At 44.3% G+C, this 27,502-nt stretch overlaps 1 protein-coding gene across 5 annotated transcripts; it reads right to left on the reverse strand.

Moving 5' to 3' along the window:
• Window positions 1-223: 223 nt before the first annotated feature.
• On the reverse strand, window positions 224-27,502 carry TM6SF1 (transmembrane 6 superfamily member 1). Of its 5 annotated transcripts, none has more exons than XM_003784596.3 (10): window positions 27,272-27,502; window positions 22,579-22,682; window positions 20,014-20,111; window positions 15,981-16,084; window positions 13,978-14,060; window positions 13,251-13,372; window positions 11,432-11,536; window positions 9,578-9,670; window positions 9,267-9,386; window positions 224-1,092 (listed from the first exon to the last, which is right to left on the reverse strand). In XM_003784596.3, the coding sequence occupies exons 1-10, from the start codon at window positions 27,361-27,363 to the stop codon at window positions 901-903; spliced, it is 1,113 nt and encodes a 370-aa protein (XP_003784644.1). In that variant the 5' UTR covers window positions 27,364-27,502; the 3' UTR covers window positions 224-900. The 5 variants fall into 5 exon arrangements, with proteins under 5 accessions (XP_003784644.1, XP_023365845.1, XP_003784645.1 ...); XM_023510077.1 differs by having other exon boundaries at window positions 15,929-16,084; XM_003784597.3 differs by lacking the exon at window positions 9,578-9,670.

The raw sequence follows: 27,502 nt of genomic DNA on the forward strand, positions 1-27,502 counted from the left end.
TACCAATCCAGTTCTTTTTTTCTTAAAAGGTACTTTCCAATTTTAATTTATTTTAAAATTAATGAAGTTTTATTTATCCTAAGTCCTCTTCATTGCTTACACTAAAACATGAGGAGAATATAGATGACGTTTTGAATTGGAACATATAACTGAGAGATTTTCTTAAAAAGCCATTTTGTATGTATATATAAATTTTTTGAAGTTAATAAAATTATCTTCATAAAGGCCAAAAATAATTTTATTAAAAATATATACAGAAATACAATAAAAATATTTCCAGCCACCAATAAAACAAGTGTTCATTAAGGGCAAACATAAAATTATCTTTAGCTATTTAAATTCACACAAAAAATTAGTAAAACCAATTTTTAAACAGCAGCAAATAAGTCACTTTCCTAAAAATGAAAACATTTTCAAACAGTGTTTTAAAATACTCTGATGACTTGCCTTTTATATTGAGGTTGATAATGAAGCACATACATCTTACATAGAAGATTTATTTTTCCAACCTATGTTTGCTATTTTGAGTTTTTAATATATATAGACCATATTCATTTTTGAATAGTTTCATTTTCATGCTCACTACTGTAGGCACTAAATTGTAATTTTCATCTACAATTATTTAATATGTCAAACAGAATATTGAGATAGATGTTCAAGTTTGCCCACAAATAATTTCAAATATATTTCTTTAAACAAACTTTCTCAACAACTTCTATTTTCTTTAAAAAAAAAAAAAGAATTATAATACACAATACGGTATAGCTCAAACATATAACGCAGAGTAAGAATTTATGTGTTAAGTATTCATATATGGGAAGAGGATAAAATGGGACAAAATACCAGTACCAGTATGACAAAAGCCACAAATCTAAAAAGGAAGAGCATGAAGTAGTATTTTTATTCCACCTTTTCATCTGCTTTTGTTTTTATGAAGAACTCTGGTTTGTAGATACAACGATAGGCCAAGAGTTGAGGAAGAATTCCATATGCTGTATTTAATGCTAAAAAAAGGGTTTTTGCATCTTCAGGGACTCTGTAGACATAAGCCGTTCTGGCATGAAGAGAAGCACCAATGTGAGAAAACTGAGCCTGTTGGCATTAAAAAAAAAAAAAAAATTGGTAAGCGTGAAATGTGTGATCAGCTGGATGCAGAATAATGAGTGCTGAGTTAATTCAGACCATGTTTCTCCTAACCAGTCTCAACCTGCAGACAGAGTACCTTCAAACAATCCATAGTTTTTTATTACATTTACTCTTTCATTAAATTCAGGGCCATTCTTAATGTAACTATTCAAATAAAGTATACATTCTTTAGCGTGGTTTTGTCATGCTAGTTTTGTTTTTTAAACCATCTAGAGTCCCTTGCCAAACATTAATGGCTTAATCTAACAGAAAAATCTCAATAAAATCTCAGTTTTGCTCTGATTTACATTCTGGAGGTCCTACATAGAGGCTCTGTTGTGACTCACAAATTGTGTCCAGTAAAAATGAAGAAAGTACATGTAAAGTTTAAAATAGCTAATATATTTTTAGCATAACAGACTATTTAAAAAGAAAACACTGGGGGCCTTAGCTTCATTTATCAGTCTTTCATCTACTCCTTAGAACAAGAACTCAAAAGTCTTTTCACTGTAAATTTTTTATTTATTTGTTTATTTGCTTTTTATCCAACTTAAAAATTACTAAGCATTGTTTGTAAGATAAGGCTATTACCAACTTGAGCAGAGGTAGGAATATGTTCTTCTTTATAAAATGGCAAATGTATGTGCAGGCAAACTTTTCACATCAAATTATAATTTAGCTAGAAGTATGACTTGCCAGCATAATCTTAGTTGGCTAAACAGCCTTCCTTTGTACTTACATACTTGTTCAGAACACACATTCAGAATGTGCCTGCTGGTCTTTTTTGATACTTTTCATAAGCATAGAGGAAAACTGTATAAGAAAGGGCAATACAGGCCGCAGCAGGATTAAAAGCTCTGTTGAGAGGATTTCCTCAGGAAGCAGAGATGCATTTTCACATCTTGTCAAAATTCAAGATATACATGATGAAAGGATTGGGAATCTAAATGTAATAAGTAGTAAATTCTTAGTTCATCAGGAACAAAGCGAAGGGACAAAAGACACTGCAATCTAGAGAAGGCACAGAAGTGACAAGAATGAAGAACTAAATTATTTGTTATAAATACATAAGTTATTTAATATTACCTTCCATATGAAATCAAATTATTCTGCTAAGAGACTAATGAGCAAAAGTGTTTCTTACCACTTTATTTTACCCATGACAAGAAAAGGACAAGCTTTTATAAGCAGCATCTCAGTGAATTTTTATCAGCAGCAGATATTTTAATGGGCTGCATTTTTACAAAGTACTGAGGCATACTCTGGTACATTTTTGCTATTCTCTGGACATAAAAATTAAATGAGTGTGCTTTGATCCCAAAGACCCAACATGTAGACTGCAGCGTGGCACTGAGAGAGGGCTGTGCCCTCTGACAGAACTCCCGTGGGCAGCCGCCCAAACCACCCGGAAAACGTGTTCACATCTCTGGGCTCTGAGGGCAAAAGACCTTGCGAGTAAAGGGAATTTGCCAGGCTGCCCTGAGGAGCTGCACTGTGGACATCCTAGGAACTCTGAACAGATTGCCCCCCTCACTGCTTTTCCTTATGGCCAATTTTTAATGATAGTGTTTGTCTAAAAGTATGTCAAATATGTCTTTTCTTCTGAACTAGAGGCCAAATTTGACCCTGTTTTTCAGAAATGGGAGTCTGGTGGCTCTACCTTTATAGATACTTGTAAACATCACAAAACCACCAAATCTGGGGAAATGCCAACCATACTTTAAGAAATAAAAGCAATTGTGCCTACTTGCATAGGGAAGGCTGCATAAAAAGTCACTGATTCCATAGGCTCTTTTCCTGCACTAAGCAGTGCACTTAATACCTCATTTTCATGAACAGCAAAGTCACAGCAACATTTTAAAATGATTCATGTCCTTAGATTAGATTGTAAGCCCACTGGGCAGGTACTGTGTCTAATGTTTTGTGTAGCACCTTCACATTGTTAGAGTTCAATAAACGTTCAACAACAGTGGTCTTGTGACTGTCACAATACAAAAAGGGTCCACAATGCTTAGGCCTATAAGCCTAGCACTTTGGGAGGCTGAGGTGGGAGGATCACTTGAGCTGAGGAGTTCGAGACTGGCCTGAGCAAGAGTGAGACACTGGTCTCCCCAAACATAAAAATTAGCCATGGTTGGTGGCAAGCTCCTATAGTCCCAGCGGCTCAGGAAGCTAAGACGGAAGGATCACTTGAGCCCAGGAGTTTGAGGTTGCTGTGAGCTATGATGATGCCACTGCACTCTAGCCCAGGTAAAAGAGCAAGACTGTCTCAAAAAATAGAAGGGTCTGAAAGTATTTCTCTAGTTTTGTACCTGTTTTATTAGCCTTTTTAACTAAATTATTTAGTAAGAGCAAAGATTACATTCCTAATAAATGTACTGTTCATAGTTCTAATGGGTATACTCATGGTGCCCACGCCTCCAGGCGAGTGGCACTCAGCCACAGTTTCGTCCTAAGGTGTGTGATGTTAAGTGTTCAGGGTTCTGAAGTTTCAGAAGAACCTCAGTCTCACCTGAGAAGGGTTCCCTTCCCCAGTCACACAGCTGATAAGCGACTGCAGAGTATCTCCTGGGTGATATTCCCACCTGCAGGAGGCCTCCCTGTGAAGGACCTGAAGAGCTCAGTCAGTGCTACTGAATTCACATGTGACCCAAGCTAATAGGACCAAGTTACAGAACCCAAAAATATCTCCAAAATTTAATGATGCGAGATTGAATCCCTAATCTTTTTTCTAATACCTGACAGAAGTAATTAGGAGATACACTCTTAAGGTTTTTTTAGAATGGATGGCTGGAATGGAAAATGAGACAATAAAAGTGAAAAAATTTAACTGGTAGATTTTAATGTCTGTCCTTTTATGTTTATAGGATACAGCCTGGAAAGGATGGCTAAAAATTATAATCTTAACTCCAGAAAGAACTGAGTGTTATGTGTCAGTGTTAATATTGTAAGCAAAAACTAGTGTGACCATTGAGACAGTAGCTAGGCTATTTGGCCAATACAGTATGCATTGCTAATCTAGAACTATGTTATCTTTTTTAGGGTTTTCTGAGCAGCACCATATGGTGGTTTAGAACACTGTCTCTGCGACCAGATCGCCAGAGTCAAATCCCATCTCCACCACACACCAGCAGTATGGGCTTGGGCAAGAGTTGTAACCCTCTGGCTTCCTCATCTATAAAAGTGGATAATAATGGAACCTACCTCATACATTGTTGTGAAGGTTTAATGAATTGATATTTGTGATGTGCTTAGACAGTGCCAAGCACTTGGGCTAGTCCTAAACACAGAACTCCACTGAAATGCCTACTCATGATCTGGTGCTCTACTTTGTTGAAAATCTGGCTCTTTGTTTTTAGACACCCTTTTGACCACTTGGCTGTCATGTCTCCACAAAAGGATATGCACCTAAAGATGTTAAAGTCTAATTTTAATACTAAATAAAGATGTTTAGTAATGAATCACATTAGAAACAAATGAGTTAAAATGGGATTTTCATTAGTATCCCAGTTATCCATGCTCTTCCTAAACCTTTACCTTCATGTATTTCTTAAAGGTCTCTATAAAGGAAAAAAACTTAGGAAATCTACTTTAAAGAGTTAACTCTTTTTAACACAATTATTTACACATAAGCCTCTAGACCATGGCCCTGCATAGCAGAGAGTTAGAAAGTATGAGGGCAGCAAAGGGGAATGAATGGGTGTCACGTTTCTGCAATAGAACTGGTCCTGCTTCAATGGCTAGAGAGTCATGGGCTCCCTGCCAAAGCCATGGTGAGCCTGTCCCAAAGCTTTCTTCCATTTTCTTTGCTCTTTTGGTAATTATACACACAGCTTACTTAATTTGTCTACAGATTAATTAATCTGAGCCGTATAAGGCTTTTTTCTATTTGGAAAATGGGAATCTAATATTAATAATAACAACAAAGAGGTATACAACTGTTAATGTGCCTAGCACTGTTTTGAGAAATTACCTCATTTAACTCTCAAAGTAACTCCGAAAAGGGGCTATTACTACCCTCACTTCACAGGAGTAAACTGAGGGTCACTGAGGTGAAGTAAAAAAGATCACTGCACTGATTAGTGAATGACAGGCTCAAATCTGAGCCAGTCTCTGCCTCCAGACCTTTACACTTTTAGCCATTTATTAACTATAGGTGCTCTGATTTTTTTTTCAGTACTGTTCTATCATAGACAATAACAGTTCATAGGAAATGCTAGTACATGGATCTAAGCAGCCCATAATACTTTCCAGTTAGATTTACAGCTTTAATCTTGTGGCACCATTCTGTATGAAAAGATAGTTGTGTTATAAAGAAGCCCCCAAAGGAACTCTTTGGTCTAAAGTGGTTTTATTTTATTTTATAAAATTTTCTTTGACTTTGGGATTAATCTTTTGATTTCTGAGGTGGCAGATTTGGCAGATTCCCTACATGGTCTGAAATCAAGGACCAAATGACTTCTCAATGTTGATCTTATGATATTCTAGAGCTTTTTAAAAGTTGGGATTTTTATTATTAAACTGCATAGACCAGCGGTTCTCAGTATTAAAGGGTTACAGCATTAGGAAGGTTAAGAACCACTGACATAGACTCTTGGGAGTTCACTAATATTTCAATAAAAGCAAGTATCAATAAGTTAGTGGGATCATGAATCCATAAGGCTTCTGAATTAGGAATGGCAGTTTTAGCAAACGAGGGTGCTAATCAAGAGAATGCTTTCTGTGATGAATGTCAGATGCCCAGTAAGAAGACAGTCCTACTCATAAGCAAGTATTAGCTAAGTACCAACTAAATCACGTAACTGTCATTCATTGTTCCAATAGTATGCACTTTGTAGCATGGTTTCTAACTTTGTCTTAGCAAATAGTGACCTTTTGTCACTGCAAATAGGTAGATTTTAAAGTTCAACTAAGATAGAGGAATATCAGACACATAATTCTTGAATTATGCCACTTTTTACCTGCTAGGTCTGGAGAAATGTCCTGATGTTTGGAGAATCTGGTCCTTAAACTTAAGCTCTGAGTCTTTAGACTCACCAGTAAGAGAGGAGCTTCCGGCTACCTTGTTAAACTGAGCAGTGAAGGATTTCTACAAGGCCTGAGGTCTGGCTAAAGCTACCCCTGCTACTGCCAGGTGCTTTGCAGCCCACACTTCCCTTCCCAGAACTGCTCAGCTGCAGTCACAACTGCCCATCTGTAAGCTTGTTCTCATCAACAGGTCAGTCTGGGCTTAGTTTTGCTGCTGTAGGCTTACACACCCATTTCCCCCCAAATACTGACCTTCCTCAGCCTTCTATTAGCCCTGTTCAAATGATTAGGCCTTTGCCTAGGTTTTCCTACCTAGATTCCCTAGTTGCCTCCTGAGATTTGACAAGCTCCAACATCTGTCCTATTCAGACAGCCTCTGAGCTGGTAACACTCAGCATTCCTGCACTGGGGGCTGGTCTGGGCAGCTGAAGGCATGGACAGGCAGAGAAGGCCTGATGGTACAGGCAAAACACACAGGTGAACAGCTGTCAAACGCTGAGCAATCTAACTCTGAAGAAAGGGCTGGTAGGAGTTAGATGAGTGTGAGGCCCTCTGTCGTGGAGTATGCAGAATAAGGCTAGGGGGCCCAAGTCAGAAAAAAAAATGCTGGCTGGGTATGGTGGCTCACACTTGTAATCTTAGCACTCAGGCAGGCCAAAGTGGGTGGATAGCTTGAGCTCACGGGTTCAAGACCAGCCTGAGCAAAAGTGAGACCCCCATCTCTACTAAAAAATAGAAAAACTGAGGCAAGAGGATCACTTGAACCCAAGAGTGGGAGGTAGCTATGAGCTAGAACGTTACAGCACTCTATCTAGGGCAATAGCTTGAAACTCTGTCTCAAAAAAAAGAAAAAGAAAAGCTAAGGCTTACTGTGGCCCTGCTGCACACACCACACCTGAATACTGCCTCATGTTCCCTGGAGAGGCTCAGCTCCACCTGACCCTCAGAGTTCAGCTCAGACATGACTCCCTCCTACCCCACTGAAGGTTCTCCAACTCAGTGCCACATGCAAGCCTTACTTTCTGCTACAGGACTCACTCTGTGCTATAGTTAATGGTTTCCATGGGGTGGGGGAAGATAAAACAGTGGAGATGACTGTGGGCTTTGGAATCAGAATTTCATCCCTGTTCTGCCATTTAGCAATTGCAATCTTAGGAAAGTAACTTGAGATGTTCTGAGCCTCAACTCCTTCATCTTTAAATGGAGATTTCTTTAAGTACTTATAACATAACATTGTGTTCATCATGCTATTCATTCCTTGGAGGCACACAAAAAGACCACATTTACCAGCCTCCCTCACAGCTTGTGCCAGCCCTGGCCCTTAAAAACATCCCACATGATTGTTACAGGAGCAAAACATAAATTTTATTGTGTTAAGCCATTGAGTATTTGTTTCTGCAGCAGAGCACACAGCCCATCCTTACAGGTAAGTAAAATATTAAACCTGGTTTTCCTGGCACAAGGTAAGATAGTGAGAGCTTGGGCTAGTCTAGTGGCAGCAGAGCTGGAAGAAAACTAGTGGATTTTAGAATTACTCTGGAGTTAGAACTAGCCAGGCTCAGTGATAGTCTAGATGGAGAAGGTAAAGGAACAGGAGGTGTAAAAAATTACCTTTTTGGTCCAGTGCAGTGGTTCACGCTTATAATCTCAGCACTCTGGGAGGCTGAGATTGGTGGACCCCTTAAGCTCAGGAGTTTGAGACCAACCTGAGCAAAAGCGAGACTCCATCTCTACTAAAAATAGAAAAACTAGCTGGGTGTTGTGGTAGGCATCTGTAATCCAGCTACTGGCAAGGCTGAGGCAGGAGGATCACTTAGCCCAGGAATTGGAGGTTGCTATGAGCTATGATGCCACAGCACTTGAGCCTGGGCAAAAGAGTGAGGCTCTGTCAAAGAAAAAATGCTACCTTTTTGGCTTGAGCTGCTGGATGTAACTGAACCATTTGCAAACTTAATGAAAAATGTGAGCGAAGTATGGGGAAGATCAAGTCCTATGTTTCACATTAAATCTGAGATGCTAGTGAGGCGTCCAAGTGAAATGACTGGGTTTGGAATTAAGTACAAGAGTCTGGGAGCAGTTTGGGCTGAAGACAGAAACTGGAAGTCACCAGCCTGTAGCTGGTACCAAAAGATAAGTAAAGCCTGAGGAATTAGGTATCTAGAAGTTTGCAAAGCAAGAACAACCAAAGAGGGGGTAAATGTATTCTTCTCTCCAGTCACTCAAGGAAAGGATGGGAACCATTACTTCTGGATGCTGCATCAACTTTGTTGATATTAATATCCAAATTTATAATTAAGAAATACTTCAAAGTGGAAGGATTTAACCCTTAAATATTGTTAACTAGTTTTCAACCCTGTAAATTCTAGTATGTCTTTTAGCCATCATGACTACTCTACCATGAGTAGAACTGACTAACAGGCCTGAGTTTCTTGATGAACCTCATCCTGCTTGAAAAGAGCAAGACAAAGATGTTTTCAAAGATGAATTCATTTGATTTGTCTTTATGTCCAGTAATAAAAAAGGTAAAATTACTTAATTTTCTTCCTTCCTCAAAAGTTCAACTTGTTTTGCCAACTATTACCTTAGGTAAAAGTGTGCATTGTGTCATATGTGATAGATAATTTCATTTTTAGTTCAGTATAGTAAGCTATTTGACTGAAACCTAAGCTGTACCAGGGACTTGGCTAAGTGCCAATGGGGAGGGAACGCGTGATAGCCCTGCTTTTCAGGAATAGAACTATTTTAAAACTTATTTCCCTGGTTCTATAAGCATAGTATAATGGAATTCTAAAATCTTAAATGTAGATAGGCATCTTGAAAATAACAGTTCTCGATCCTTTTTTAGTAGCCATCGTGTTCAGAGGTAAAGGAACAACCCTATAAAATGATAGCATCGCTTGCTGGGTATGTGACCTTCAGCAAATCTTTTAACCTCACTGACCCTCATCTGTATAACTGGTCACTCATCTACTCAATAGTTATTGTGCGATTTAAATGAAGTGTGTTCGCAAAAATGTCTTCTAAGGAACATAACTCAGAGCAAAGATGCTCTTCATACCTGCCACAATGACAAATTAGGAGTAAATTTTCTCAACAGAGGATATTCTCAGTACCTGAGCTAGGCCTCCAGCATGTATCAGTGTTAGGTCAGGCATCCAGGAACACCCAGGAACTGCTAAGCCATACAGCGCAATCACAAAGTAAGGGACAGAATAGAACAGATATGCCAGCATCTGCATTGAAAAGAGAAATGACACCATCAGCAAATTAGCAATTAACCTGGCCTAACTAAAAAGTGCAAAAAACCAACATTTTCATTTTTGAAAATGTTAATTCTTATTTCCTACATGGGACCACATTTTCCCATTTTTAAAAAAAGAAAAAATTAGCTTTAGAAAATTCATAGGCTTTTTAACTACTTGACCTGAATTTTAGGATAGGCAGCAGGATCCCTGAGATAGGGCTCTTGAAGTTGTACATATAATCGGCACAGTTCAGATGGGCAATCCAAAGCAATCTAAGAACAAAAATAAATTCATTATAAAAATACATTCACATCTGGTTCTTAAGTTTGCTGATAAGACTAACTGTACCAGATTTAGTCACAAGCTGCTCTGGTAAATTTAGCAAAAACTATGCATTGTAGAGGTGCATCCAAAAGAAATGAAATATTCTACATATCTACTCTAAAGACATGAAGGAGTGGTTAATCATGGAGCAGGAAATGGAAGCTAGCACTATCTTGGGTACCTTGCTAATACGCAGAGTCTTAAGTATCTAGGTTTGACTAGCCAAAGCACAGCTTGCTTTGGATTACCAGTTTCATTTTTCCTGGAAATAACTAGCCAACTATTCCCTACAGGAAGAAAAGTATATTTCTACACCAAATTTATCTTACTATGCTTGGTAAGATTCAAAAATAGCATCCTCTTTCCGGTGCCTCACAGCATATGGCCTTTGGGGGCAGTAAAGCGTAATGATTGAAAGCAGGGTCCTCTTGTCTGAAGACACCTCCAGTGTCCATGTCAAAAGAGCAGATTTAGTCACAATGGAGTAGACTTTAGGCCACAAGTGGACAACTGTTTCTTGGGCACATTACTAGGCCCCCTCTGAGTCACTTTCCCCTTCAGGCACCATTCCTCATGGTGTTGGCCATAAACACTGCCCACCTAGACAACATATGAAGATGGGCCAGCTGTAAAACTGGTAAAAATAAGCTCCAAAGACAACTAAAACAGCTTCTCACCCTGAATCCAGCCAGCTGCACGGGCCCTTGATACACAGCCCAAGGACCCCAAACAATAAATTGGTTACATCAGCTTATACTTGGCACTTCCCAAGTATTTTGCTACTCCAGTAGGCTTAATATAGCTAGTAATTGTCACTGAAGCCAAATATAATTAACCATGTAATTTTGAGCTTCTCAAATTCATTTCTACTAAGAATAAATCATGAAACTGGGGCGTTGAGAAGGATCACTGATCAGTAAAAATAGAAACAGCAATCATTTATCGAGCACTTTGTGTAAGGAATGCCCTCTACCAAGTGTTTGATGTGCATTATTTAATCTCCAAAACCATACTGTAAGGTAGGTACTATTATTTTACAGAGGAGAAAATGAAGTCTTAAAGAGGTTATGCAATTTTTCTAAAGCCATAGAGCTAGTAAATGGCCAGGTTTCCAACTCCAAAGCCTGTGAGTCTTTTCTTAACCTCTACACTACACTATTAAATTGGTAAAGGAAAAATAGAAAAATGAAATGCCCACATATCCTTAATGTGTTTCAGTCACATTAATATGAAGACTCCAAACCTGGGCATAGTTTACTCAACACTATATTTAGCAGTGAGAAATTCACATGACCCTACATATATGTGAATCGTACCCCTTCCTCACTCCCATCACTCCTAAACCTGAGAACACACGGACATTCTGTGCCACAGTTGTATTAGAGTCTTAGGGTATCATCCCTACCAAAGATAATCACATTCAAGTCACAAAGGAATCAAAAGAAATGAGACTCTGGTGGCTAATTTTTCCGATGCACTCAAATGAGGGAAGAATGATACTTTGACCTGAAGGAGAAAGAATAAGACAGCCCAGGATGTGCTGCCTCTTGGCAGTGGAAGGACAGGTGCATGGCTCCAGACTCTCATGAGAATAGTATGTTAGTTTGCTAAGAAGTCTGATAAAAAACAAAAACTTATTTCTAGGTTTTTCCCATTTGGAAGTATTAACAGTATAATCATGTTATGATATTTTGATCTGTCATGCTTACCAAGCCTCTGAATAGGCAAAATCCAGTTGCGAGGAGGAGACAAGCAACCAACGTTAAATCAAATGGTCTTCTCAGCAAGCTCTTTGCTTGGGCTTCTTGCACAACCTAGAATAGAGTTGTAACTAAATAACAGGCACACAGTGCCAAAGAAGAACACTAAATGCTATAATGAAGGAGAGAGAGAACTTTGAATACGCATAATTCATAAAATAAACCACTGGCCACAGAACTTAGGAAAATCATTTCTTCCCTCAAGTTTTCTCATCTGTGAAATGAAAAGATTGAGCCAGATGATCCTGAAGGGCCTCTAGCTCTATGAATCCGTATTTTTCATGAAATAACATTTTCATGATTTACAAATATAACATACACATTTGAAAAATAAAAACAAACCATAAACCCACCACATCACTATTAAATTGATAAGCTTTTACAGTAATACATTTAAGTAAATATATATACTAACACACCCAACATACACAAATACATACACACATATATCACCTATGTAATCTGTATTTTTCACAAAATTAGGACTTAGTATATAAAGAATTTTGCATTCTTTTGCCCTCAACACCTACCTATAAGCACTTCCCTACATTAAAAATTCTTCTAAAACTAATGCCATGTAGAAGCATCAGTCTTTAGCTAGTCTCCCATTTTTGGACATTTAGGTACTTTTCACCATTATACTTAACATGATAATAAACAACTCTGTACATAAATCTTTGACAGCATCTCATGATGATTTCTATAGGGCCCAAGAGGTAGAATTACTAGATTGAAGCGTCAAATTTGGTAAGGTTGGTAACATTGCCAAATTGCCTCACAGAGCAATTTTACATTTATGTTCCTATCAGCACTGGATGAATGTTTGGCCCTGGCCCTCATGATGTTTTAGCATAAAAATAATAAATAGTTCTATGCACCTTATGACTCAGTTGGTATGTTGATATGGAACCTTCAAAAATAGTGGAGCCAAGAGTAAGGGTAAGGTTACTATTCCTCAGAGGGACTGAAGGGAGCGCCACTTGTCAGTGTGCCAGCCTGAGTTTATATGGCAGATGTCTGAAGGTTTGGAAACGGAGTGTTTGTAAATTTAAATGTCTTTTAGTGAACTTTATTATAAATCTTTTTGTAAAATGAGTAATTATATTCTTACTAATTCATATTTTAATATATATCGATTTTTCTTAAAGGATCTTGCTACATGATCTAATACCTATAAAAGGAAGAAAAACTTAAAGAGAGAAACTAGCTATGAAATGAAGACCTTAACAGAGTACCTCCAGGCCAGGACTGGACTATGAATGGAAGAGAGATGTCTCAGGATGCGTCTTATAGCCAGCCAGTCCCCATGGGCCTGGATCAGACCCTGGGAATCAGACCCTGTGGCTACATGGACTACATTGAACAGCAGTATCTCTCCAGCGTCTTCTTGGGGCAGTAAATACATAGAAAAAGCTTCCCAGGTGCACAAAAGCCAGGCCATTAACAACCCAAACCAAACCAAACACTCTGGACTTCATCCAGCACACCAATTAATGCGTAATCTTTGTTAAGCCAATGTGGCCACTGGCACAGGAAGTTCCCAAAGGTATGGCCTTGCCCATAGAAGCAGACACATTCAGACAGAAACAGACTATAATGGCTACATTAACCAAGATGTGAACTCATGCCACATAATCAAAACGGTCATTCTGATTGAATGCCCCAAATGTTCCAGTCTACAGAGGCATAGTTCAATTCATCGGCCAGTGGATGTGAGTGAGCCCTATGAGTTTGAGAACAGATTACATCAAAACTTAATAAAAATCACCTTTGAGGGATAATTATAAATTTCTGATGGCTGATTATAGATTCTGAAACCAGCCCAGACAGGAAGACAAGTATATGGTATGCTTAAGAAAAAAGCAGGGCAAATTCGTGTTCCATACTTCCCTATTTAAAAGAGAGAAAGAAAGAGAAAGTCAAAAGTTATCTAACACAAGTAACATTTAGGGTATCTCCCCATCCCAAGTCATCTAAAATTTTGTTATGGGCCAGACAGTATTTTTAATGAGGCCAAAAAAAAAGGTTCAATTTAAAACTAATAGATGTGTATTAATACCCATAGCCTATCTATAGTAGTTTCAAGGCATATTTAATATAATATCCTAATTTCCTTCAAGCATAAATAACCTCTTTTCAGCCTCCAAGAGTGTTAATTTCCAAGTACATTTTTGGAGTTTTTATTGTGTGTAAGGAGTTACATATAATACTAAGAGTTGTAAGAAATATTTGTGCACTAAATGTAGCCATAAACACCATCCAAGCCCCCAGATCATTATAAAAGTCAGGAATCTCTGATACTTGACTGTCTAATTGTTCAATTCACACTTCTAAAAATTGTTCTAAAGTTAAGGAGGGAAAAGGAATAAATCTGCAAAACAGATTTTGGTAAGCTTGGAGTCTCTAGGTTCTATTATCACTAAAATAATCTCTGCTTAAAAATAAGCCCTATTGTTTCAGAAACGGAAAATGAATTTTAAGATAAAGTTTCTTACCAACAATGTTTCCTGGCACAAAAACAACAGTGCTCATAATAATAGATCCAACCCAGTATAGGCCAATGGTTCTATAACTTTCTCTGTAACAACAAAAAGCTTGACTTAGTACATTTGTCTGAGAAGACTATAAGCAAAAGATGTCCCTCAGTGTTATTTTTATTCAAACTAGTAAAGTACATGAATCAAGAATGATAAACAAAATAAGCCCTGGTAATCAAACTTCATTTCCATGTGTGATACACTATAGAACCTTTTTTGTGTCCTTTTAAATAGGAGATTATGCTGGCTACACTGATCTTGTTAAATATAACATGATCATCACTGCCAAAGGATTCCTGCATTTCCCTATCATGTACGAAACCCACAGCATGAAAGGGAAGAGTTCAAAGAAGAAAGGAAATTGGATTCATATTTCAAATCATCCTAAGTATGAGTAGTAGGATGATAAAAGGACTTTTCCTGGAGTCACAGAATTGTGGCCAAAGCCCTAAAGGTGAAGGTAATAAGTGACATGTACCCCATGCAATAAAGGGTAGACATACACTCCTAATCTTCACTGTTGAGAAAAAGTTCCTTCAACTGATAACCCCAATACCCCGATCCCATACTTTGTAATAGGATATGAGGAAAATTCAAAAGGAAGATTCTCTGAAGGGAAACAGAAAGGAAGAATACTGTGTGCTTCCTATCTAATTCCAGCCCTCAAACCAAATACAACCAAATCCCAAGAGGACCATTCACAATGACTGGGATTGTCAGCAGGAGGACAGGTAAGAAGTAATTGGCATAGTCCTTGAGTACATCATCGGGGGAGGAGGTGTCAAACTGCAGCTTTGCCCTTTCTGGCCAGGCTCAGTGGCTCAAATCTGTAAACCTAGCACTCTGGAAGGCCAAAGCAGGTTGACTACTTGAGCTCAGGACTTTGAGACCAGCCTGAGCAAGAGCAAGACCCCATCTCTACTAAAAATAGAAAAATTAGCTGAGCATGGTGGTGGGCACCTGTAGTCCCAGCTACTCAGGAGGCTGAGGCAGAAGGATCACATGAGCCCAAGAGTTTGAGGTTGCTGTGAGCTATGACACTACAGCACTCTACCAAGGGTAAGAGAATGAGACTGTCTCAAAGAAAAAAAGCATGACTTTCTCAAACTTGGAAACAAATAGAGGTCTGGGAAAGTAACCGAGCTTGAGACATCTTGGAAGATCCTTCCCCAAAGGGTAGATCTCCTGGGTTACAGGGAGCTCGGCAGTAAGAAACTGTGGCTGTACCACCATGGGCAGGGGAGACCCAGGAATTCAGAGAGAACATCGTGTTGATGTTCAGGGATTGCTGCAATGCAAAGGTTCTGGGGGTAAAGTCTTCAAAGAACCCACCATATGCCTCACAAGATTAAGTTAGCATATTATGATAGAGGGTACCAGCACCCAAAACAGAGCTGCTGTCAGTTTCTTTAATCCTATGCACACAGAGTTGCACTCCCACGGGGCAGGCTGCAGAGGAGGTGAGGAGGGAAAGGACCACACACCCATGTCTCAGAGCTGCCTCAACTGGGGGAAAGACAGAGCTTTGAATTGAAATGAGATTGAAGTTTTGAAACTTTGAAGTTTTGAAATCTTAGTTTGAAGTTTAGACTGTGCCTCACTTTAATTCCTAAAAATGAGACTGTTCTTCTAAGAGCACATGATCAGAAAGCTCAGGTCTACACGAGCTGTTGGGAGCAATCAAGAGGCACATGTTCAAAAGGCCATGGCACGGGGCAGCACCTGCGGCCCCATATGCCAGAGGTGGGGCAGGTTCAATACCAGCCCCAGCCAAAAACTACCAAAAAAAAAAAAAGCCATGGTACAAGGAAACACAAGCTGTGTCTAACTGGAGGCATGGAGCATATATTCACATCAGGGCATACCTGTTTGTGCACCTGCCTCTACCGCCTAACACTTCCTTACATACCCGCTTGTCAGGAGCGAAGGTGGCAAAGATACACAGCTGTGAATGGACTTACTCCCATGCTATGGCTGCCACCATCACCAGGTACATCAGATAATGGGCAGAGCCATCCCAGTAGCAGATCATGTGCCCATGTGCAGTGTTCAGATAGGGTTCACCCTGAGAAAAGCAAGAAAAAGAAGTTCACTTTAAATAAGATTCAAACATTTAAACGCAGAACACCAGACCTGTATTGCAAGTTAAAACAGCACAACTAATTTGTGTTAGTCTGCTAAAATGAAACTACTTCTACAGAGTTATAAAACTGGTAAAATGTGAACATACAACATTACCTGAGCCTGCCTCAGCCCTCTGGCCACAGAGGATGGAATTAATGAGGGACTGACATCAACACGGGTTTGCACTGTGATGTGAGGGCAGGTGGCATGACAGGAATACTGGCTTTGCAGCAAACTCACTGAGGCCAAGCAACATCTGTGACAAGTGGTCCTGAGCTATGACCAGAGGGATGGCCAGAGAAGACCAGGCTCACCAGAGCCACTGGCTGGCCTTAACAGTTCCTGCTGATCCCTCGGCTGGCTGGCCAGGGCATGGGGATAACACTATTCCCCTCATGCAAACACACCTACATGCAGGCTGAACTCAGAGCTTCACACCCAGCCCCTCTATCAACCTTCCCAACAACCCTACAGGACAGATGGGATTGATTCCATTTACAGATGAAGAAACAGAGGCTCCTGGCAATACCACAGCTAAGGTCTCGCAGCTACATTCCTAGCAGAGACAGTACTACCAAGAAAAGCTGTACTTCTCCTGGGAAATTTTTAATTTTAGAACAATAAAATTATATGATGAACTGCATTCCCTATGCAGGTGATTACATTTCTAGGTGGCTACTTGAAAATCACTGTCAACTTTTTGTGGGTCTTTAGCATAGTTCAGGCTCTGCCTAGTCTTCCTTCCTTCTCTCATGTCTGCACTATCCTGCTTCTTTCAGTGTGTCCTGACAGTGCCTTCCATCCTTTCTACAACCAGGAGGAGAACCAACCAGTCCAGCCAGCCCAACAGGTCAGCCACACAGGGCATTCTCTGGAGCTTTGTGCTCCCCAGGGGCAAGGACTGCCGTCATCCCTCTTCACGAATCAAACCTGATTAAAACCACAAAAGAAGAGGAGACAGAACCGAAATCATATTTCTGTACCCATGCCCGGCCCATTGTTTCCTTCTGACACGCTCCAAAGAATAGTTTCAGTCTTCCATGCCTATATACTTGGCTCTCAAAGCAAGTGCTGTCTGCTCCTGGTGGCCTAATAGACATCTAACTGGGTGGTCCACGGGCCTTTTACACTCAACTGAACTCCTTTAATCCATCAGCTTCTCCCCTCAATCCACCTCTACCTGGCCTCTATTGTAGTGGACAAATCACTCAACTCACCCAGGTCAAAACTACCTTGTCCCCATGCAGTCTTTTGGCAAATCCTATCAATTTTATTTCTATAATGTCACCCCAGGCAATATTCCCCCTTGGTCATGGCCTCAGTCAAGCCCTCAGTGTCTCTCACTGGACAGTGCTACCTTGCCGAATGGTCTCTCTCTCTCCCTCCCTTCTCATCTGCCACACACGCACTGCCAGATGAAGGCTCTCAAAGCCTGGCATTCGGCATGTCCTCCTCAAAGCTTGTCACCACCCACTAAACTAAGCCTCATCTTCTGTGCATGGCACCTAGATGCCCAGAGCCTAGGCCTGCAGACTGCGACATCATTGCACCCAGTCCCCCCTACTCCTGCTCTGCCCCAGTGCTTGCCACACTCACCAGCTCAACCTCCAGCTCGACCTCCAGCTGCTTCCCTCCAGAAATATTCCTCGTCTGGGTTTTTTTTCTGCCTCTCTGCCTGACCTCCACAATCCACTCTAGAGGACCCTCCTCCTAGTCTCCAAAGTCCTAGCCTCAGCCCCCTTCCCTCCTTACCTTCCTCCAGGTAAGCAGCCTCTCCTCTAAGACTTTCAGGTACCAACTATACACAGACAGCCCCCAGATCTCTCTGCCAAGATGTCCCTCAAGCACCTGAAACTGTGTTTCCAAATGAATTCAGCATTACCTCGCAGACAGGCACTTCAGGGGAGATGCACTCTCTCTCCTCTCCATGCCTGTGCCCAAGCTGTTGCTTCTCTTTGGAAGGATTCTACCTCCTTGGTCCATCTGGACATGTTTAGCGTCCACTGACATGGCCATTTCTTTTTTTTTTTTTTTTTTTGAGACAGAGCCTCAAGCTGTCCCCCTGGGTAGAGTGCCGTGGCATTACAGCTCACAGCAACCTCCAACTCCTGGGCTCAAGCGAGTCTCTTGCCTCCGCCTCCCAAGTAGCTGGGACCACAGGCGCCCGCCACAACGCCCGGCTATTTTTTGGTTGCAGCCATCATTGTTGTTTGGCGGGTCCGGGCTGGGGATTCGAACCCGCCACCTTAGGTGTATGTGGCTGGCGCCCTAGCCCCTTGAACTATAGGCGCCGAGCCGACATGGCCATTTCTTAAATGCCATAGCATCATCACCAATGCAGTAAGGCCTCCCTGACTGCTCCTGGGGTCAGTTCCTCCTCTGTGTACTTGTGTGCTCAGCGAGTCTCTGTCATCACACCTAGGACAATGCCATCCCCCTGCCACACCAGACAGTGAGCTCCTGGAGGGCAGGATGCAGGTCTTCCGACCCCAGAGGTTGCCTCAACAAATATCTGCAGAACTGAATGCCTCTTCTTATCCCTGTCTGGTATAGTAACACCAGCATTCTTCCAATTTCCAAAGCAGGCCAGGTACATGGTGGCTCATGCCTGTAATCCTAACACTCTGTGAAGCTGAGGGAGAAGGACCCTATGAACTCAGGAGTTCAAGACCAGCCTGACCAAGAGTGAGACCCCGTCTCTACTAAAAATACAAAAAAAATTGCTGGGTATCATGATGTGCCTATAGTTCAGCTACTCAGGAGTCTGAGGCAGTTGGATCCCATGAGCCCAGGAGTTTGAGGTTGCTGTGAGCTAGGCAACAGAAGAAGACTCTAGCCTCAACACTCTAGCCCTGATGACAGAAGGAGACTCTGTCTCGGAAAAAAAAAAAAAAAAGAATATGCTAACAGATGGAGGCACTCTGAAGAGCAACCAAAAAATGGAGTTTCAAAAAGAAAAAACAAAAAACTGAATTTGCCAACTTCCAAAGCAGAAGTCTGGAAGTCATCTTAGGCCTCACCCTCCCCATCACCCCATTATATCCCCAAGTCCTACTCATTCCAGCCACTCAAATCCCCTGAAGCCACACTTCTACTTTCTGTGCCCCTCCTCTGCCCAGCCAATTTTACGCCTGTGCTGGCCCTGCGCAAGCTTCCTGACTTGTCCCCCAGGCTCACAGCATTGGCCCTTCCCTGCAAACCCATCCTTCCCTGATTAAAAATCTTCCCTCACAGACAGGATAAAATCCCAACTCCCCTAGCTGGCATACAAAGCTCCCCAGTATTTGAAACACAGGTGAAGAGTATACTTTGAGCTCTGCTTCTCATTTCCTATGTGACCTTGAGTAAGTCCTTAACCTCTTTGAGGTTGGATTTCACCCTACGCTAAAATAAGAAAACAGAACCAGCTGTTTTGTCACCAGGCAGCTCCTAACGCTGGGGTTTGAGTGGCGAGGTCTGGAGTTTGAGGGTCCAGCATCAGCAGCAATGGCTGCAAGAAATGCCTCAACATTTGCTGTAGCACAAGCTGAAGGCAGCCTGGGCATCCTGAGGCAGCAAGGTATTAAAAGACACACAAATACTAAATGCACCAAAAGTACCTCATATACATTAAGTCCAAATAAAGGAGAGAAATAGATCATGGTTCTTGAGTGGCCAATGAGTCGTAAGAATGGAATATGGACAAGAATCACCCCTGACCTCACCTCGCCTTTCTGTTCTCTTTATGTGTGAATAAGCAACCTAGGTATTATGGGAAAGGTGGTGCCATGTAGCGCCTATTTACACTAACAAGGCTTCTGTCTCTGAGTAACATGGCCAAAGCTGCTGGCTCTTTGGTTTAAGCTTTATAATTACCAAGCAATCCCGTACCTCTCTCAAGTAGTATGTCATGAATCCATCAATGATTCCATCTTGTTCCAGTCCTATGATGAGGTTCACCACACTGGTAAATCCAAAAACTGCAAACACTAGAGCAAAGAAAGCAACTTAAAAAGCAGTAGCTCAGGAGACAACTGCTAAGAGTGTGACATTAGCCTACAATGATGGAATGTTTTTAATGTTTTCCAGAAACATTAAACCTTCTGCACATCCAGCCAGATCTCTGCCTGTTCATGGATCTCCCCATCCCTGCCCAGTGCTCTCATGGAAGGAACCGGAACAGAGAATAACAAAGTCACTCTGTCCTAGGAGATCTGACTGAGCCACACCCACCCATCCTCCACAGCCCTACCATGGCTGCCTAGAGGTGAACCACATCTCACCTGGGCAGTAACCAAGATGCCAAGGAAGCAAAGGAGTGACTTAAGAGAAGGTGATTCATCTCAATGGCTACCAACTAGGTCAACTCACAGGGTGCTGACATGCTCGCCCTGCTCCATGCTGGAGACCCTACAGGCAGACAGGAGGCTGATGTGCAAGTGACAATGGCTTTAAGAAAAAGGGCCATGGACCTTAAAAAATGAGTACAAGATGGTACAACTCAATATCAAAGTAGAGAAGCTGTAGCATCTTAGGGAATCTTACTAGAGTTGTGAGGATCTCCTCAACGGGCTTACAACCACCAGCTACAAACAGCTAAGGAATAATATTTTTTAAACAGCAAGTGAAGAAGGCTAGTGTGTGTCGGTTTGTTAAAGCTATAGTTTCAGGTTGCAATAAATGGGTGTCTCAGACAATGGGATGGCCATGGACAGAAGAAAAACCTGATGGTGAACAGAAGAAAAGGTATGGGGAAAGAAATGGAGAGAAAAGAGAAGGTTAACTCACAGAGAGGGGAAGTGGCCCTAGCTGGAGTCTGCAGCCAGGAGCCTGGCATCCACCTGTCCCAGGAGGAGTGGAGGTCTACCTGTGCCCTGTTGTGCAGACATGCCTTCCCAGGCCTCCACGGAAGCCTGCAGCCCAGTTCTCACTGACAGCATCACTTTCTGACACTCATTTTTTGGAAGCCTCCCAGGCAATTAGCCACATCACGTCTCCACTCTGTGTAATCTACCAGTGATCACTGACACCCACGTGGATATACCCTCCACTTTCTCCTGTACAAGGGGTCTGGCCTGGGGTCTGACCCTGAGGCTATAGTGTGCACACATCCGTGACCAGGACAGAGTACTTGACCTTGAAGAGTCATCAGGACAGTTTCGGTAGACTCTGTGGAGTGGGGAGGAAGGGGAGGGACTGGACAGTACAGGATACTAGTCTGGAAAGGCAAGCAGAGCAAGAGCAAAGGCAAGTGGAGTGGGCCAGAGAAAAGGACACAGGCCTTGAAATCAGATGGGCCCAGCTCATCTACTGAGAGACTGCAAAGTTTCACCTTAGGCAAGTTTCATCATTTCTCTGTGCTTCAATTTTTTTATATGTGGATTAGGAGAAACTAGTTACTCCCTCCCCACCTTACAAGGTCCCTGTAGGCACAGAATCCTCCCTATACTGCTGATGATGGGCTTAGCTTAGTGACACTTCAGCCAGTGGAATGTGGGTGGAAGCAAAGGGAGCAGCCCCAAGCCAAGGCCTTAAGAGACAACACTATTTTCCCCTATTTTTCCCTCTATGCCTTGGTATCTGCCACAAGAAGGGTGTGTCCTGGGAGCTGCAGGGCCTAGAACAGGGACACACACAGACAGGCCTGAATTCAGCCCACAGCCTGATGCAGAGTGGCCCAGCCAACCAACAAAACTGATGGCAAGAAAAATAAATGCTTGTGGCTGTAGGACTTGGGGAGTATTTCCTGTGCAACATCACTGAGGCAGAAATTAAGGAATAACACATCGAGCAAAGTGCTCAGCACAGAAGAGCGCCAAGGCGGCCCAGCTTTGCTTTGGGCAGCATGCCCAAGGAAAGGGCGTGGGCTGTGGAGTCAGCGCTGTTCTCACTGTCCATGGGACCTGACCACGTTTCTCAGCGTCTCTGAGCCAGCTTCCTCATTTTCAAGTGGAGGACTGTGGTGCCACTGACATGCTCAGAGGCATATGAGGCAGAACACGCATGTACAGTGGCAGGCGCTGTTCTAAATGCTTTAGAGGTATCATCTTATTTAATCTTTCACCAGCTCTCCGGGGAAGGTGCTAGTATTTGCCTCTTGATGCACATGAACAAGGGGGCGCCTACTGTACAGTCAAGTTCCACACTAGGCGGAGGGGGCTGCAAGGAGCAGGAAGCCTAGGAAGGGGCGGGTAGGAGAGAGTCAAGGTCAGAGGTTAGAGATGAAAGCATGCTGTGGATCTGGGGGCAAAGAATGGAGGGGTGCCCTGGATTACATGGGGGGTGCTGCCCTGAAGCACCTGCACCTTTAGCCCAAAGCCATATGCCATGTGGACAGTCTGGAGGTGAGGGCTGCGCTGCCCTGAAGCACCTGCACCTTTAGCCCAGAGCATTCCCAGCCCTTCACTGGAGCGGTTAGTAAACAGACACAAATGATTTCCCTTCAGGAAGACATACCATAGAATAGCGGGTCCCGGGGTGGTTTTCTTTTGACAAGGACACGAGCCAGCAGGGCTACCAGGAGCAGGATGAGGGCAGCCACCCCTACAAGTGTCCAGGAACTGCAATAGTCAGAACAGGGAGGTGGTCACCAACAAAATAAACACACTGGTGCCTGGAATTTCCTGCCCACTGAACGTTCTTTCCCACAGCGGCCTAATTCCTACGTAATCTACCCCTGACTGCAGCTAGGGGTAGTTTATCTGCAGCACTTTGGCTCTTCTGGGTCATAGCCCCTGGCTTCCAGGGACCAGAGCCATCAGGCCCTCATTCTCCTCTGATCTTGCCCACCTGCCTCATGTGCATACAGTATGTCTGAGGTTCCTCTCCCCACCACTCCTGCCCCTGAGACGGCTGCTGCCCCACTGCCTCTACCTACTCAAACCTGTAAGCCCCACACCCAGCACTGACAGGCCTGATAGTTGACCTGACACCACTCTCAGGGCAACCTGGAAACCCTCAAGCCAAGTTCTAAGGAACATACAGGCATTACAACCTCACAAGCCTTCCAAGGGGACTAGGAAGAAGGAGCCATATGCCATGTGGACAACAAATGCGCCAGAGAGTGAGGTCTGGAAGAGAAGCACCATGACTGGACCTGAGGCCCAAATGAAGATGCCCAACACCCACACCAAGGGCTAACAGGCCAGCATCCAATCACCAGCACGGAGACAAGGTGAGGCTTGGTTGGGCCCATCCTCTGGACCTTCTCCAGGAAAGCGAATGGCACCAAGAAGACCAGGGGCCTTCCATGGGGCACCCCTGGGATATGAGACTCAGTAGAGCTGGCAGACAGGAGACCTGGATCCTAGTACCCACTCTGCCACTGATTAATGGTGTGACCTTAGAAAGTTCACCTCACTGCATTCATCTGTTTCTTAATTAATTGAAGAATGTACTGAAGATAAATGTATTGCACACCTCCACACAGCAGGCCTCACTGCAAGCCCTAGACTAGAGGAACAAGAGAGGTCCTATCTACATGGAGAGACCAATCTCCAGGGGCTCTGCTGCCACCAGGTCACCTCCAGACCAACAGAGATACTCTACCTTGTACATGTCCAGCATCAAAAGGGCTTCCAATTCTAGACAAAGAACCACCTAGCCCCTCTAATGGGCTGCTATGCCAGGACCTCTTCACAACCCCTTAGGGGTGCCAGAAGCACCAGTCCTTGGCTAGACCCCTCACACCACCACAGCCAAACACTGGGCCTTTTGGAGATAGCCTTAGCTATATGTCACTGGGAGAGAGAAAGAGAAGGGAAGACAGAGCTGGGAGGGCAAAAGTAGATGATGGATGGATGGATGGATGGATGGGTAGATGGATGCTGTATGAATGGATAGATGGATGGATGGATGATACATGGAAGGAAAGATAGATCAGTTCTAGGACAAGAATGAGATGGCGGTGTCAGTGTCCAGGAGAGAAGCTAAACATTGGTTTTGGTGGCTGACGTGAGTGGGGAAGGAAGCTGACGTGGGTGAAGAGCAAGATGCTGAAGCATCTGTGAGGAGGGCAGCAGCTCATGGTGCCAGAGAGCTGACAGATACAGGTAGCGGTCGGGACACAGCCATCACACCTGCGCCTTCCAAGGGCGTAAGCCCCAAACCAGCACACTCCCCAGCAGTGTTTTTCTGGAATAAGAGAGAGCAGTGCAGACTGGTTCACAGTGTCCTCTCACACTCTCTGCCCCAAGGGAGGAGGGAAGAATGAAGTGAAATAGGGCAGCAGATCACCTCTGCCTCTTGGTGTGGTCTCCAGAGATCCTACAACAGCCTAGTACAGCACCTGCTTGAAGCAGGGAGAAACAGTCCTACCTCAGGGTAGGAAGGGCTGAGACTGACCAATGGATCAAAAGGTTGTGAGTCTTGGAGAGGAGACACTCATGCCTTTCTATCAATAGACTTCTAATGAGAGGGGTGTGGTGTCATATATGGATGAGAATGAGCAGAGAGAGAGAAAGAGAGAGCTTGACCCTTTCCTGACCCCTCACCCAATTTGCTTTTTGTCTTTCAAGACTCTTATAAAGGTCTACTGAGGCTCGGTGCCTGTGGCTCAAGTAGCTAAGGCGCCAGCCACATACACCTAAGGTGGCAGGTTCGAATCCAGCCAGGGCCCACCAAAAAACAATGACAGCTACAAGCCAAAAAATAGCCGGGCATTGTGGCGGGCACCTGTGGTCCCAGCTACTTGGGAGGCTGAAGCAGGAGACTCGCTTGAGCCCAGGAGTTGGAGGTTGCTGTGAACTGTGATGCCACAGCACTCTACCCAGGGGGATAGCTTGAGGCTCTGTCTCAAAAACAAACAAAAGGTCTACTGAGAAGGAAGCGTGATAACAAAGTCAAATCGAATGCCTGCTATGTGCAAGGCACTAGGCTGGACAGAACAGTACTAAGGTGAGCCATAGCCTGGCCAGATAATTCTGACCACAGGAAAGTAACTTCTGGGAGAAAAGTGCAACCAAGGGGCATCAGGGGCTGGAAGCAGAGCGAGAGAGGGAGGGCCTGCAAAAGGAAAAAGCAGCATTCTTCTCTGGCCCATAAAGTCCAGATGTGGCTTCCACAATCAGCAACAGGGAGGAAGGCAGCATCCCAGTCACAGGGGACAACGTGAGCATGAGCAAGGAGGCAGGATGCATAGGCATGTCTCAGGGCCAAGGACACTAGCATTGGGGGGTGTGGCTGGGGCAAGGGCAGGGGGCTTAAGTAGGAGACCTTGCCACAGTCCAGGTCAGAGAGGACCAGTGCCAGGGAGATCTGAAAGGAGGGAACAGATACTAGACTAGCCCTGGGAAATGTGGGGAAGGGGACAGTAGAAAGAAGGGAGTAGAAAAAGAACAGAGAGGAGTCAAAAGTCACTAGGATTTTAACATGCAGAAGGATAAGAGGAATGATTAGAACTAATTATTCAAAAACTATAGGGGGAAAGAATGGTATGGCTTACCAATGTGCTCAGTAATACACAGTAATACATAATTCCATCTGTATTCAGTAAACGCCATCGCCATCTTCCCAGGGGCTGCAGCAAAAACCTAGGAGTCATCCTCAAACTCTCTCTGTTTCTGTGCAACTCTTCAGTAAGCCCCATCTGCCCTCCCAGAGGCCATCTACATCCTTCCCCTACACTACTCCCCGTTTCTCTGCCTAAAAGGCTCTGTCCCCAGATCTTTTTTTTTGTCCCCAGATCTTTCTGAGCTCAACTATCACCTCCTCCAAGAAGCCTTCTGTGACCATCAGCCCCCTTCCCAGTCACCCTATTTTATTGTCTGCGTACCATGTCACTATCTGTTTGTGTGTTTTTTTTATTTTATTTTATTTTGGAGACAGAGTCTCACTTTGTCACCCCTGATAGGGTGCAGTGGCATCATAGCTCACAGCAAGCTCAAACTCTTGGGCTCAAACAATTCTCTTGCTTCAGCCTCCCAAGTAGCTGGGACTACAGGCACGCGCCACAACGCCCAGCTATTTTCAGAGACGAGGTCTCACTCTGGCTCAGGCTAGTCTAGAACCTGTGAGCTCAGGCAATCTACCCACCTCGGCCTCCCAGAGATGTTTATGTATTTGCTGATGCCTATCTCAACACCTGCCTCCCGCTTTTCTGGTTTGTTCATAGCTATGTCCCCAACCACTCAACCCTTGAAACAGTGCCAAGCACACAGTAGGCCAAACTGCCCATGATGCTGTTTTAGAAGTACAGTACACCGCTACCAATCCTCCACCCCCTGGCACTGTGTTAATGAGCGCATGGTATTCAGCTGCAGTGGCTCTGGAGCCCGGTGAGTGCTCGAATTCCATACAGAGATAAGGCGGCCACACGTAGAGAAAGGAGGAAGACAGCACAGCATACAGACACCTCTCTACAGGCTGAATGAACATCTGAGGGGGTGTGCAGTGCCCGGACTGATGCAATTTCCTTAACACCAACTGCTGAGGAACAGAATAGTTACTTCCTCCTCCTCCAGACAGCCGCCAGCAGACGGGACGCAGAGGGGCGCCTTCCCCACCGCCCGCGGGCCTCCAGCCGTCAGTGACCCGGGCTGGGAGAGGGGCAGGACCCTGAGCCCACGCCCCTAGCCCTCCTGCAGCTCACCCATCTCCCCAGCTTTCTGCCCTGGGTCCCCGCCCTGCCCCGGGGCAGCACTGGCAAGCGCGTCTCAGTTCCCAGCGCCCAGCGCACTCGCGGGTCCCCGGCTCCCGCAGACGGCGCAAACACAGCCAGACCAGAAACCGAGGCCAGTCCGCACGGACACAGCCACGGTAGGCTCGGCAGCCGCGTCTCCGCCTGCCTGCTCGGGGTTATTTCTGCTAGTCATTCACAAGAGTTTCTAAAATTAATAAGAAACGACAAGTATGTTAAGTCCATACATGGAAGCGTTCCCGGACAGTGAGGAAGGGCGAGGCGCTCCCCGAGACACGGCCGGGCCCGCGCTCCTGCGTCTGGGCCGCGTCCCGCCGCCCGGAGCCCCCCAGGACAGGGCGTCGCTGTATCAGCCCGGGACCTCAGGGCCCGGCCAGCGTCTGCTCCGCCAGGGACCGCCGCCGTGCGACCCAGGGGGCGCCTCCCCTCCGCCTACCACCGATTCCTGGAGCGCCACCCCCCACCGGCCCCTCCCAGAAGTTGCCGAGACCCCCGCCACGCCCGCTCACTCACTCATGCTGGGCTGCCAGGTGGTTGAAGACGTAGGTGACGGGGATGGCCGAGAGGGACAGCACGAAGACCCCTGTGGCCGCGGAGGCACTCATCGCGCCCGCCGCGCCGCTCGCCCTTCACCGCATCCCGCCCGTGCGCCCCGCCCTGCCACGGCTTCCGGCAGCGCCCGCGCCCCTCGGCGTTGGCCCCGCGCGCCCCGCCCCCCGCTCCGCGCCCCCCGCGGCGTCCCCT

This window comes from Otolemur garnettii, unplaced genomic scaffold (genome assembly GCF_000181295.1).
Source record: "Otolemur garnettii isolate 467f Iridium unplaced genomic scaffold, OtoGar3 scaffold00011, whole genome shotgun sequence".
NCBI lineage: Eukaryota > Metazoa > Chordata > Mammalia > Primates > Galagidae > Otolemur > Otolemur garnettii.

Coding starts and splice junctions, on each gene's coding strand:
- TM6SF1 (XM_003784596.3), bottom strand. CDS start 27,363: ATGAGTGCCTCCGCGGCCACAGGGGTCTTCGTGCTGTCCCTCTCGGCC. Junction 13,373..13,977: donor TGTGCCAGGAAACATTGTTG/GTAAGAAACTTT, acceptor TCTTTTAAATAG/GGAAGTATGGAACACGAATT. Junction 1,093..9,266: donor ATGCTGGAGGCCTAGCTCAG/GTACTGAGAATA, acceptor TAATGCCAACAG/GCTCAGTTTTCTCACATTGG.